The 11,653-nt window shown below is 56.3% G+C and overlaps 1 protein-coding gene across 3 annotated transcripts in view; it reads right to left on the reverse strand.

Annotated features, from left to right (window-relative positions):
* Positions 1-5,283: 5,283 nt before the first annotated feature.
* LOC115608503 (putative methyltransferase DDB_G0268948) overlaps positions 5,284-11,653 on the reverse strand; it is a 186,741-nt gene continuing 180,371 nt past the window's right edge. The window contains exons 1-7 of one of the 3 annotated variants that reach the window (XM_030487390.1): positions 10,525-10,634; positions 9,285-9,406; positions 8,855-9,015; positions 8,381-8,594; positions 7,757-7,857; positions 6,900-7,037; positions 5,284-5,711 (exon numbers count right to left, since the gene is read on the reverse strand). In XM_030487390.1, the coding sequence (XP_030343250.1) occupies positions 5,621-5,711; positions 6,900-7,037; positions 7,757-7,857; positions 8,381-8,594; positions 8,855-9,015; positions 9,285-9,395 (816 nt within the window). In that variant the 5' untranslated portion in view covers positions 9,396-9,406; positions 10,525-10,634 and the 3' untranslated portion in view covers positions 5,284-5,620. Of the gene's footprint in view, positions 5,712-6,899; positions 7,038-7,756; positions 7,858-8,380; positions 8,595-8,854; positions 9,016-9,284; positions 9,407-10,524; positions 10,635-11,653 lie in introns of those variants that run through there. The other 2 variants (XM_030487391.1, XM_030487389.1) reach the window with 2 other exon arrangements.

An 11,653-nucleotide genomic window follows, 5' to 3' on the forward strand; every position in this document is an offset into this window, starting at 1 on the left:
CGCGCTGACGAGAGCCTGACGGGGGGCAAGTGGCGATGGATGGGGCGGGGAGCTTGTGGAGCCAGAAGCCGCAGAGGACACAGCGCAGCGCTCCGGGCTGGATGCGCTGGATCCCCGTCGGTGCTGGCGCACTCGGCTGCGGGCGGCCAGGCTGAGGGCTGGTGCTGGGGAGCTGCTTCACCTTCTTCCTCGTGGCTGCCTCGCTGCTCCATCTCCACGGCTTTTTATGCTGCCCCGACGGCGCGACTGCTTTCAGGTGGCAGGAAAATCCACGGCCCGCCGGCGCTGGAAACTGGAAAGTGAAAGCGGCGGCCGAGGGAATCCCGCCTCTCGCTGCCGCCTCGGCAGGGCAGCGCAGCAGCACCCGGGGAGCAGGGGGATGCTGGGGCTGCCTCCAGCGCACCCTCCTTGGAGCTGAACAGGGGGACGCTGCTGCCACGTCAAGTGGTGCAGAGGTGCTGGTGGGTGCGGGGACCCCCGGGCACGGCCCAGCCTGGCATGTGCTGGCAGCTGACCCCAGGCTCACAGCCCCGGCCATGGGCACAGCGGGCTCGGAGGGTCCCGGTGCCTCCTGAGCGGCAGCAGCAGTTCGTGCCTCAGTTTCCCCATGGGAAGCGCAACACAATGGCTGTGGCAGGGAGGGGAGGGAAGCAGCAGCCGGAGCGGGCCCTGCACAGCACAGGCTGTGGGCACCTCTGGGTTATGCGGAGAGACCAGGCTCATTACAGAAAGCAGGAAAACGGGTGAAAGCAGAAGCGCTTCCACAGTGTTTTCCAGGTGGGACGAAGAGCTGTGCACGGAGGCTGCTGGAGAGGAGCGCGGCTGCCACCGCCACCAGCGCTGGAGCTCAATGGGGTTTCCTCCCTGCTTAGCCTGGAAATGCAACTGTCACGTGTGGACATCTCTCTGCTGAGAGCTGGAATGATGCCTCTGCTCAGCAAAGCCCGTCCTTCCTCGAGGTACCCTCCTGCCATGTGAAGCCATCACTGCTGGGCTCTCACTTCATGCACTCACCAAGCATTAAAGATGGAAAATTAGGGCAATGCCTGTGTCTGAAAAGCAAACGCACAGTAAGGCAGCAAGAGGCACAAACACACTTTGAGTGCCTCACGTGGTGGCTGTAGAGGTCACTGCTCCAGAAAGACCCAATGTTTAATCTTCCTATTTGGAAATAAACTGCCGACCTCAAGGAGTCCAAGCAAATGAGTAAAGTCCTTACCCGAGGCCATTGGAAGGTACAGCTGTGGTGGGCACACCAGCATGGACGTGCTGTGCTGAGGCGTGGAGGTGGGCTGGGACCTCTGCACATCATCCACTCCAACCCCTCCTCAAGCCGGGTCAGCCAGCACAGGCTGCCCAGGGCTGTGTCTGGTTTTGGACTCCTCCAAGGATGGAGACTCCACAGTTGCTCCGGGTACCCTGTGCCAGTGTCTCACCCCCCTCACAGAAAGTGTTTCCTCATGTCCGTGTGGCCTTCCATGTGTTTCAGGTTGTGCCCATTGTCTGCTGTCCTGTCAGCAGGCAACACCGAGAGCCCTGGAGCCTTCTCTTCCCAAGCTGATCAGCCCCAGCTCCCTCAGCCTTTCCTCATAGGAGAGATGCTCCAGACCCTTCATCATCTTCCCAGTCCTTCACTGGCCTCTCTCCCGTACGTCCACGTCTCCCTCTGCCTGCCCTCCACTGAGCAAGACCATGGCATTGACCTCCAGAAGTGCACAGGTTTAGAAGAACACATTTTATTCAATGCAACAAGTTCACAATTAATACAACTATGAAATAAAAGCCCAAACCAGTGCAAATTCCATCATCACCTATGTCACCCAGATAAGGTATAGCTCGGCTGGGATGGAATCACAGATTGGTTTGGGTTGGAAGGAACCTTAAAGCTCATCCAGTTCCTTTCTATGGGCAGGGACACCTTCCACTAGAGCAGGTTGCTCCAAGCCCCTGTGTCCAACCTGTCCTTGAGCACTGCCAGGGATGGGGCAGCCACAGCTTCTCTGGGCTGTTGATAGATGGCACCTCAGCAGAAAATCCCTATGGATGTAAAAATACACATGGCACCCAGGGAGAAAGGGGAGGAAGCAGGTCCTGGCCCTGCCTGGAACTCTTCAGGTCTCAGCGGAGCAGCAGGAGAGTGATGGTGGCTCAAGGTCCCACATGGTGGAGGCCAGCCAGCTCATGGGGCAGTTACTGTGGGGTGTTCCTCCAGACAAAGGTACGAGCCAGGCCGGGGTGTTCTGGCATCTCCAGCAGCCACCAGTGGGGCTGGAGCGAGGTCCACAGCACCCAGAGAGTGATGTCCAGCACCAAGATGATGGCCAGGGCCTGCAGGGCTGGGCTGGCCTCATCTGCACCCTGAGGACCCAGCGCAGGGCTGGAAGATGGCCCTGGCATGTACACAGATCCACCACGAACCACTGCCACAGGCCCCTGCTGAGGGCAGGGCTGGGGACACTCTCGGGTCACCCATCAAGCGTCATATCCCTGTGGGACCCAGTCTGGCTTCTCTTTCCCACCACTGTGGCTTTTAGCTCTCGGCTGTCATTTCTGGTTGGAGAAGTAAATGAAACCTCATTTCCTCACGCAGGCACAAGGAGATCCAAAGGAAACGAAGGAAAAGCGAAAGCTGAACAGCAAAACTGGGGCCACAAGCGCAGCCCCCAGCACTCAGGCTGGCTGCGATGAAAGGCTGGTGGTTGATGGTTTGGGTTGGAAGGGACCTTAAAGCTCATCCAGTCCCTACCCACTGCCACGGGCAGGGACACCTTCCACTGGACCAGGTTGCTCCAAGCCCCGTCTAACCTGGCCTTGAACACTGCCAGGGATGGGGCAGCCACAGCTTCTCCGGGCACCCTGTGCCAGTGTCTCACCAAGGTCTCTGGGCACTTTGCTTGGATGCATGTGCCCCACTTGCCCCCAGCTGCAGCTGAGCCCATGGGTGCCCGGCTGAGCAGCAGCCAGGGATTGTCACTGACGGGACATGGTCCCGCCGTGCTGGGCATCTGCACCCCGGCAAACACCTCACACGGCACTGCCACGCTCCAGCACACCCCAGTCCCAGCCCCGCCAGCAAAGCCCGGCTGTATTGGGCACGGCTCCTCCAAAGGTGCTAGTGCCAGCTCCTGCCATGGCTGCAGAGGGACCCCAAAGCCAGCAGGGGCTGCAGACACCATGCGGTGCCCTGTGGGGGCTGTAGGGGGCCGGCGACCTGCCGCAGCCATCGCTCCAGCCCTGCTGGGTCCCAGCTCTACCTGCAGGCAGTGCTGTGCCGGGAGAGTGGTGCAGACGGTGGCGATGGAGCTCTCTCCTCAATGCACATAACCCATGAGAGCCACTAGAATGGCTCAGACAAGAAATCCCGGTACATGGGAAGTTCTGGGTGCAAGAGGGAAAGTGAAACCGGGCACGGCCACGGGCAGGGGAGGCAACTGCCCTGACTCATCGGCTGCTGCGTGGTGCCAGCATGGAAAAGCCTTGGCCACAAGCCATGCCACGGCACCTGGCAAGGGTGAGCCCAGATCACTCCTTCCTGAGCCCTTCTGGAGCTTGTCTGGGATGAACAAAGTCGCCAGGCTTGGAAAAGACGAGAGAAAGAACCAAAAATGCTGACCCCAAAAGCCAGCTTTAAAATCAACCCCCCTGGGAGACGTGCAGGAGCCCAGGGCCACGCGCTGAGGCGGGAAAGGGACATCAGGTGGCCTCCGCGTGGCAGCATCTCCAGAGCTGTCCCCACCAGCTCAGGGCGTCAGTGCCACCAAAGTGCTGCTGGCCCCACTGTGCACCCCAGAACCCTTCATTGCCTCTCGCTGCCGTGGGGCTGGTTTGTGCCACGCTGCCTGTCCCGCACTGGTGATGCAATCCCTGGTGTTACATCATGGCCAGTCACCTCCTGCATCACCCTGGGACTGTGCTGAGCATCCCGCAGCGCTGGGGAGGGAAGGGCCGGAAACTGCAAAGTTACTCAATGAGCACATTGGAAAGAGGGGAAAAACCTCTTCAGTTTAAAGGGAAAAACCCCAAACAGCACTTTGTCCCCAGAGCCTTTGTGCTGCCACTGGAGGGACACCTCCCTGCCCAGGCATGGCTATAGGAATTCACCCCACCAGGACAGAGCAGGGGCTCCCTTCAGGCATCCCAGCAGCCGTGTCCTGGGCAGGGAGAGACCTCTAGTGCTTCTTCAGGAGAACAAAAGCCACCAGCCCCATCCTCACCCAGCAAGGGAGGTTTCATTCTGCTCCTCGCCCAAAGGCCACCTGCGCCCGGCGCAGCCTCTTCACCAGTGACTGGCAGCAGGGCTCACCCAGCATCACTTCTCCTGCGCACGGCCACAGACACAGGGACCAGCCTCACACCAGTGAGGGGCTCTCTTCCTCCAGCTGCCCTCCTGGCACCCACCACCCTCCGGGGAGGCACCCAGCAGGGTCAAGCCCTTGCTCCCCACCCTGGGCAAGCTGAGCCAGCACCCGCTGACCACAGTGGGGATACACCCACGGTCAGGCACCTTCGCCATGGCGAGGAGGCTCAAACCAGCACCCACAGTGGGACCACACCTGAGAGCCCCAGAACCACACTGAAACACCTCCAGCCCCATAAGCCTCTCTCCAGGAGCCTTCTCTGAGGCAGGGAGCAGAGGTATCAGTTCTGCCGTTCTTACCCACGCACCAAGGTGTAACCAAGCGAGGCCACAGCCCTCCCCGTGGCATCAGGGCAGCATTCCTGCCAAGTGCAGGGATTACAGGAAAGGGAACGATCCCGGCAGAGGCTGGGCCTGGACTGAAAATACCCAAAAGGCAAACAGGAGGGAACCTGTGCCAGGTTGTGCCCAGCATTGAACCCTCTTGCCTCTATCTGCCCCACCACAAAACACAGCCTCTAATCTTCCCTTTGGACAACAGTGGGCTGTTGGCCCTGTGGCAACAAGCCCAGAAAGGTTCCTGAGCTGTGCTGAGGCCAGAAACCTCCTGAGAGCTGAAACAGCAACGCTGGGCAACCCTGGGGCACAGAAGCTGCTGCTACACCCGCACCAGCCAGCAGAGCACCAGGGACGGTGGCACAGGGGGTGAGAACAGCCCCTTTCCAGCCCAACCTCACAGGGCAGCGCACGGCTCCCAGCTTAGCCTGGGCAGGGGAAGGGCAAGCAGCCCTTTCTACCTAAAGCCCATCTGTCCCATCAAACAAGAGGCCACGCAGGGCCTAGGAAAGCAGAGTCCATGAAATGCAATTAATCCCACCCCAGCAGGTGCTCTGCAGCCTCTCTTACAAAGGAGGAACCACAGCAACTTCTTCTCACCTGTTTTTATTCCTAATTGAGGAAGAAATGCAGCAGGTTGCTCAGCTGTTACTGTGATCCTCATCCCCACATGCAGCCCAAACACCAGTCTGAAATGGGACCCTTCCAGTGCTGAGGGCACAGCACTGGGGAGACTGGAGCACCAAGGTGGACAGGAACCCAAGAGCTGGCATAAACCCTTGTCTGCTTTCCACACAGCCAAACCTTAAGCCCCCCCAAATCAATCTTCCCAAGAAATAAGAGTGGTGCCAAGTGGGGTATTAGGAGACAACCCACTTCTTCCTTCCTTCCTTACTTCCAGCACCAGCTCAGGAGAAGGGTTTCCTCTCACCGTGCCTTGCACCCCAGCACACAGACGTGCCTCACCCAGAACTCCACTGGGGTCTCACGAGAAGAACCTCCCATGATCTCCAGCATCCTGAAACAAGAAGCAGAAGAAAGGTCTCACTCTGCTCAGCCAGCTCCCACCTGGCATGGTGTGACACCCACAACCAGAGATGAATCAGAATGAATCAGAATGGTTTGGGTTGGAAGGGACTTAAAGCTCATGCAGTTCTAACCCCCTGCCACGGGCAGGGACACCTTCCACTAGAGCAGGTTGCTCCAAGCCCCTGTGTCCAACCTGGCCTTGAACACTGCCAGGGATGGGGCAGCCACAGCTTCTCTGGGCACCCTGTGCCAGCACCTCAGCACCCTCACAGGGAAGAGCTTCTGCCTCAGTGCTCATCTCAATCTCCCCTCTGGCAGGTTAAAGCCATTCCCCTTGTCCTGTCCCTACAGGCCCTTGTCCAAAGCCCCTCTCCAGGTTTCCTGGAGCCCCTTTAGGCACTGGAGCTGCTCTAAGGTCTCCCCTTCAGGAGCCTTCTCTTCTCCAGGCTGCCCCAGCCCAGCTCTCTCAGCCTGGCTCCAGAGCAGAGCTGCTCCAGCCCTCGCAGCAGCTCCGGGGCCTCCTCTGGCCTCGCTCCAACTGCTCCGCGCCCCTCTTGTGTTGACCACAACTCTTTGAGTGTGACCATCCAGCCAATTCCTTATCCACTAAGTGGTCCATCCATCAGATCCAAGCCTCCCCAATTTAGAGACAAGGATGTCATGTGGGACAGTGTCAGATGCCTTGCGCAGAGGTCTTAATGGCAGATGCTTCCAACACATGCACAGAGGTTTTCCTGGTCAGTGAGTAAGTCAGCAGGCACACTTGCCCCTTCCCAGCTTTGCAGCAGGCTCTTGTGTGGGCCAAAATAGACTGGTCGAGATGCAACTGTCTATGTGTTCTCCTGTCCCCTGCTAGTCAAGAGGACAGCAAAGAAACCCAAGACATCTCTGGCATGCGACTTAACATGGATACCTCAGTGCAAGACCACTGTACAGCTACATGGACTTAAAAAGCTTTAAGTCAACTGACTCAAACTGAGGTCAGTAATTCTGTGATGAGCTGAGAATCTGCTGTTTAACCTCTGAGAAGTATCCCTCCACACTGGGGGGAAGGAGGGAGCACATCAATGCCCAGCTCACTTCCAGCTTTGAAGGGGTCTCCACAACCTCACTCTTCATGTGCTGTATTAAGACAGGCCCGCCATGCCCTGCTTGTTTTCCGAAGCAGATTTCTCACCTCTTTTCAGTCTCCTGGAGGAGAGATTTTGCAGCTTCAGGGTCATTCTTCATAAAGGCTTGATAAGGAGAAGATGACTCTAAGTAACCCACCACACCAGCAACAGTCATGGGAATTTTGTCAAAGATATCAGTGATTCTAGGAGAGATGGGAGAGAAAGGAGCATTGGCAAGTTAAATCTTACCAGTGGAACAAGGACAACAGATTGACATGGTGGTGAATACCTGATACCATCAAATACCAACAGGTGTAAACAACATCCAATTGTGGCATTTGGTGGGTAAGAAGCTCCAACTGATGCACTACTAGAGAAGCAGAGATGGTTCTAAGGACCATCTAACATAGTCTGTGACTTGATCAGCCCTTTCAATACAGGCCTATTCCCCTCCAGCAGCCAGGACACCAACACCTCTGCAACACCACTGCCTACGTGTCCTTTATGCTTGCAGAGCCAGCCCCTGCCCCAGGCCTTGGTGAGGAGGCAGGCACTGGCTCCCTGCAGTTCTTGGGCAGGTTCTTGCACTCGCTCCATTCTTCCCCCTTCACCCATTAAGCGATCAGCCCAGAGCCTCAAATTATCACAACTCACCACAAAAAAAAACCCCTAACCCAGTTCTGCCTTGAGCAGGAAGGGTTCTTGCACTGCTTAGTCCTCCCTTGCTGGCCCAGCACAGACCCACATCCAGTCCAGCAGGAGTGGAAGTGCAGCCCATGTTGGCCACAATGCAAAGGCATTTGCTGGAAGTGGCAGCTGCCTGCTCTGGCAAACCCAGCTGTATCTGGACCGGTGGCAGAGCGAGGAGCGGAGATGCCACCTCCATCCACTGCTGCTGCTGCACCGAGGGGGTTCTGCTCACCTCTTCTTGTCTGGAAATGGCAAGGCCTCAAAGATCTCTTTGTAGTCTTCCAAGACAAGTTTTATTCTGTTATGTGAGTATTTTAAAAGCAGGTCCCAGCACTGTAAAGACAGTGTATTAAAAACCAAACACAACCCACCTGAAAGCTCTGTTTCACTTGGCCCTAGATCTGATGCATTCCTAAACATACTTTTTTCTTAAATACCCTTGGCATTAAAACACACCAAAATGTTTCTTAGCATCAAAAATTTGAGGATACTATTTTATCACAGAGATTAGGGTCCTGTCCTCCTCCCTACATTGCTCATAGTGGCAAGTCTCCTTTTATCAAGTTATTAAAACACTGACAAGAAACATCACTAAAAAACCCCTTTCCTTACTTCCCATTCTTTTCACTGTGCAACAGAAGTCTCTTTGACAATGCCAGCCCCCCCCAATCTGCTCTGCAGCCCTTCTCTCCACACCAGAGTTTGCTCTATTAATCCTCATGCCCTCTTTTCCTCATCCATCCACCTTGCCATATCGCCCAAGCCCACTACTTTCCTCTCTGCCTCTAAGTACTACACACTTCCCCCTGCCCAGACCAGGGGGGGAAGCCCTGAGGTTTAGGTTTCGTCACCTCACCTGCCTGAAGACCTGGGTCAGTTTTTCAGAGCAGTTTCCATAGTGCAGACTCATGTCCACGGTGTAGGTGCTGATGGCCACGCAACCGCCCGGCCTGACCACACGCTTTGCTTCCCTCATGAACTTCTCGGTATCAAACCAGTGCGCGGCAGTAAATGAAGTCAGGAGGTCCACTGAGGCATCCTCGAACGGCAGCTCCTCTGCAGGGCACACGCTGGAAGAGGGAAGGGAAAAGGGCAGTGTGTAATATGGGAATTAGAGAGTAGGACATGAAGCCAGTGGGTATTTTTTGGGATTGATGACAACCGCTTGGGATGCAGGATCATGGCTACTCAAAGCCTAGGATAATGCCTGCTCACACCAGGAATCCCATCAAATAGGATTTTCCTTGGTGCCAGCTGGCTCTTACAACAGTGACACTTACAAAACACCACCTCCACGTGAGGACCCGAATTTTGCTGCCCCGACACTCACACGTAGGAGACGTTGGGCATGGAGGGGCCCTCCCTGGCCTCCTGGATCTGTGCTTCGCTGATGTCCGTCCCCACCACCTTCTTGAAGTGCTCCGCAAGGAAGCGAGTGCCTTGTCCGGACCCACAGCCAACATCCACCACCAGCTCAGCAGGGTTTGTCCCCTGTGTGGAGGAGTGGATGCATCTCAGCGAGCCACTACCCTATTTTGGTGCTTTCACCCCATTCCTTCCCCCAGCACTCACAAAGGAACAGCCTCGGCATGGTACAACCTGTGGAAAAGGCTTCTGTGCCCACATCTTGCCTTGAGCCCTACTGATTTATTCTTCCCGGTGTCACCAACCAAAGTGACACTCTCATCAAGGCAAATGCCACCACCCCACCAAATGCCACCACCCCGTTTTCCCCTCAGCCTGGCCGTGCCCCCACTCACCTTCTCCTGCAGGTAGGTGAGAATGGTTTGCTGCAGCTCTTTGCCCGGTGCAAACCTGTATTTCTGGTAGATGGCTGCGTGCCCCCTGCCCTCGAACATCTGGGTGGCCATGCTGGGGTGACCTGGCACGAGGGAGGAGGCAGCAAGTCAGGTTTGTCACCACAGGATCCAACTCCTCAGCATGGGACCACGGGCACTGAAGTCTCCAGTTGCTGGCAGGGGCCCAGGGAGGACTTTGCCCATGAGGCTCCAGCCAGAGAGTGTGAACCTGCTCTCCAGTCATCCCTCCCACATGTATGAGCTAAGTTAAAAGCAAACCAGCAGCGTCTGACAAGGAAAAGCCTTCTAGGTTTTTAAACCCTTCTCTGTACTCCTTTGCTTTCCCCATCCACCTGCATGCCTTCTGAAATCAACCACCACTCCAGCTGGATTCTCTGTGAAATTTGGGGGACCGAGCAGAGAATCAGAAAAAAACTAACCGCAGAAAAGTCTGTTTTGTCTTTAAAGGAAATCCATGTTTTAGCATTAGCAACACAATCACAGTAACTCCACTCTGCACTTCCTGAACCATCCAGCATTCCTTTCGTCCCCTGCTGCCCCAGAAGTGTTCAAAGTCACTTTTAAATCCAGTCACCCCCACAGGGAGGTGAGCCTTGTCACACTGCAGGACCCCTTAGGCCTCCCACCATCTGCCCAGCAGTCAAAGCTGCTTTCACAGATACGGCACACATGTCCCCTTGCTCACCCATCAATTTAATACACACACACCCCCTGCTGCTATAAACCACACCAGGCAGGCTCCCACAAGCCCTGATGGACTTCATGATCTTAAAGGTCTTTTCCAACCTAGCTGATTCTACAGCATGTTGCTCTTCACCCATCACGCTGTACTAAGGCTCTTGGCCCTATGGCTACAGCTGCGTGGCTTGAGGACAGAGCCCAGGAGCCTGCCCAAAGGCCTCCCTGCTGCTTGACAAGCAACTGCCCCTCTCACATGCTCACAACAAGCCAGGCAGAAGGATGCAACGACAGCGAGTGACACAACTATCCAACATCAGGCAGTAAAGGGTTATAGCACCTCATGGTGCAAGCAGAGATGCCGAGCTGCTCCCAGCAGCCCTGCCAAAACCCTTTTCGGCGGGGAGCCCTCGAGGTGCTTTCCATGTGCTCAGAGCAGCCTTGTCCACCAACAAACACCCCCACACACACCATTCCCGGCCGGCTTCACCCCTCCTCTTACCGTACCGGCCGCGGCAGCTCCCAGCGCGCCGCGGGGCCGGGCTCCGCGCCGGGACAGGGCGAAGGGCCGGCACCGCGCCCGCCCCGCTGGGGCAAGGACCGGAAGGCAGCGCCCGGCGCCTCCGCCCCGCCGGGATCCGGCCGCGCAGGGGCCTTTGCGCGGTTCCTGCGCCTGTGATGAGCTGCGGACCGCGAGCAAGAGTGCTGAGCGGGGCGAGGGGCAGCAGCAGAACAGGGCTGAAATGCTGCGGGCACCCCGGAGCTGTGCTCACAGAGGTGCTGGTGTTCAGCAGAGAGCAAAGGCACAAGCAGAGCCTTGTGTGACCCCTGCAGCGGCTATAGAACACTCAGCGTTTGTATTTCAGGACTAGGCAAAGCCCCTCCCCTGTTTTGGGGCAGGATTTTACCCCCTTGCATGCTGTAGTAATGCTAATTCCATACAGCATTAAGCCAGCAGAGCCCTGGCTCGCCTGAAGCTCGTTCCCTTCAGTGTGTCTGCACAGCACTGTGAATCTGTGCTCAGTAGCACAGCCTTTAAGCCTTTCCTAATGTAAAGAGAAATCAGTGGAACTTCCCCAGGGGCTGCAGATGGAGGCTGCCCTGAAGCAGTTTGCAGTATAGGTTGAAGTTACCGGGCTTATGCCCTGAGTATTTCATCTGGGTCATCTGCTGCTTAATTGAACCTGGGGTGTCTGTGTGTATGTGTGTGCATATCTGCACCAAGGGAAAACACAACACAAGCACCACAGCCCCAAATGTTTTCACAACCTGCAGTGTCCTGCAGCATCTGGCAAGAGTCTGGCGTCTCTGGGGTCTAGATATTCCCAATTTTGCCTGTACTTTGCAGAGAGCAGGGCTGCGCACAGGAAGGGATGATGTCCTGGGTGTCAGTCGCCTGCCCTCTTAACTCTGAGGTCCCCATAGCACGGGCTGCTCCCATGGGCAATGTACAGATGAGTCTTAACTGATGATCCTCTGGCTACAGCTGAGCCCATACACTTACAGGAAAAGAAAATATAAGCCAGGCATGGGCTGCAAATAGAACAGTTGTTTCCTAAGCTCTCCCAGCCTTTGGCACATTGGATTGAGCTGCCTTTGGCTCCCCACCCCAAATCTTATATTCATAGAAT

Source organism: Strigops habroptila, chromosome 5, assembly GCF_004027225.2.
Source record: "Strigops habroptila isolate Jane chromosome 5, bStrHab1.2.pri, whole genome shotgun sequence".
NCBI classification, from domain to species: Eukaryota; Metazoa; Chordata; class Aves; order Psittaciformes; family Psittacidae; genus Strigops; species Strigops habroptila.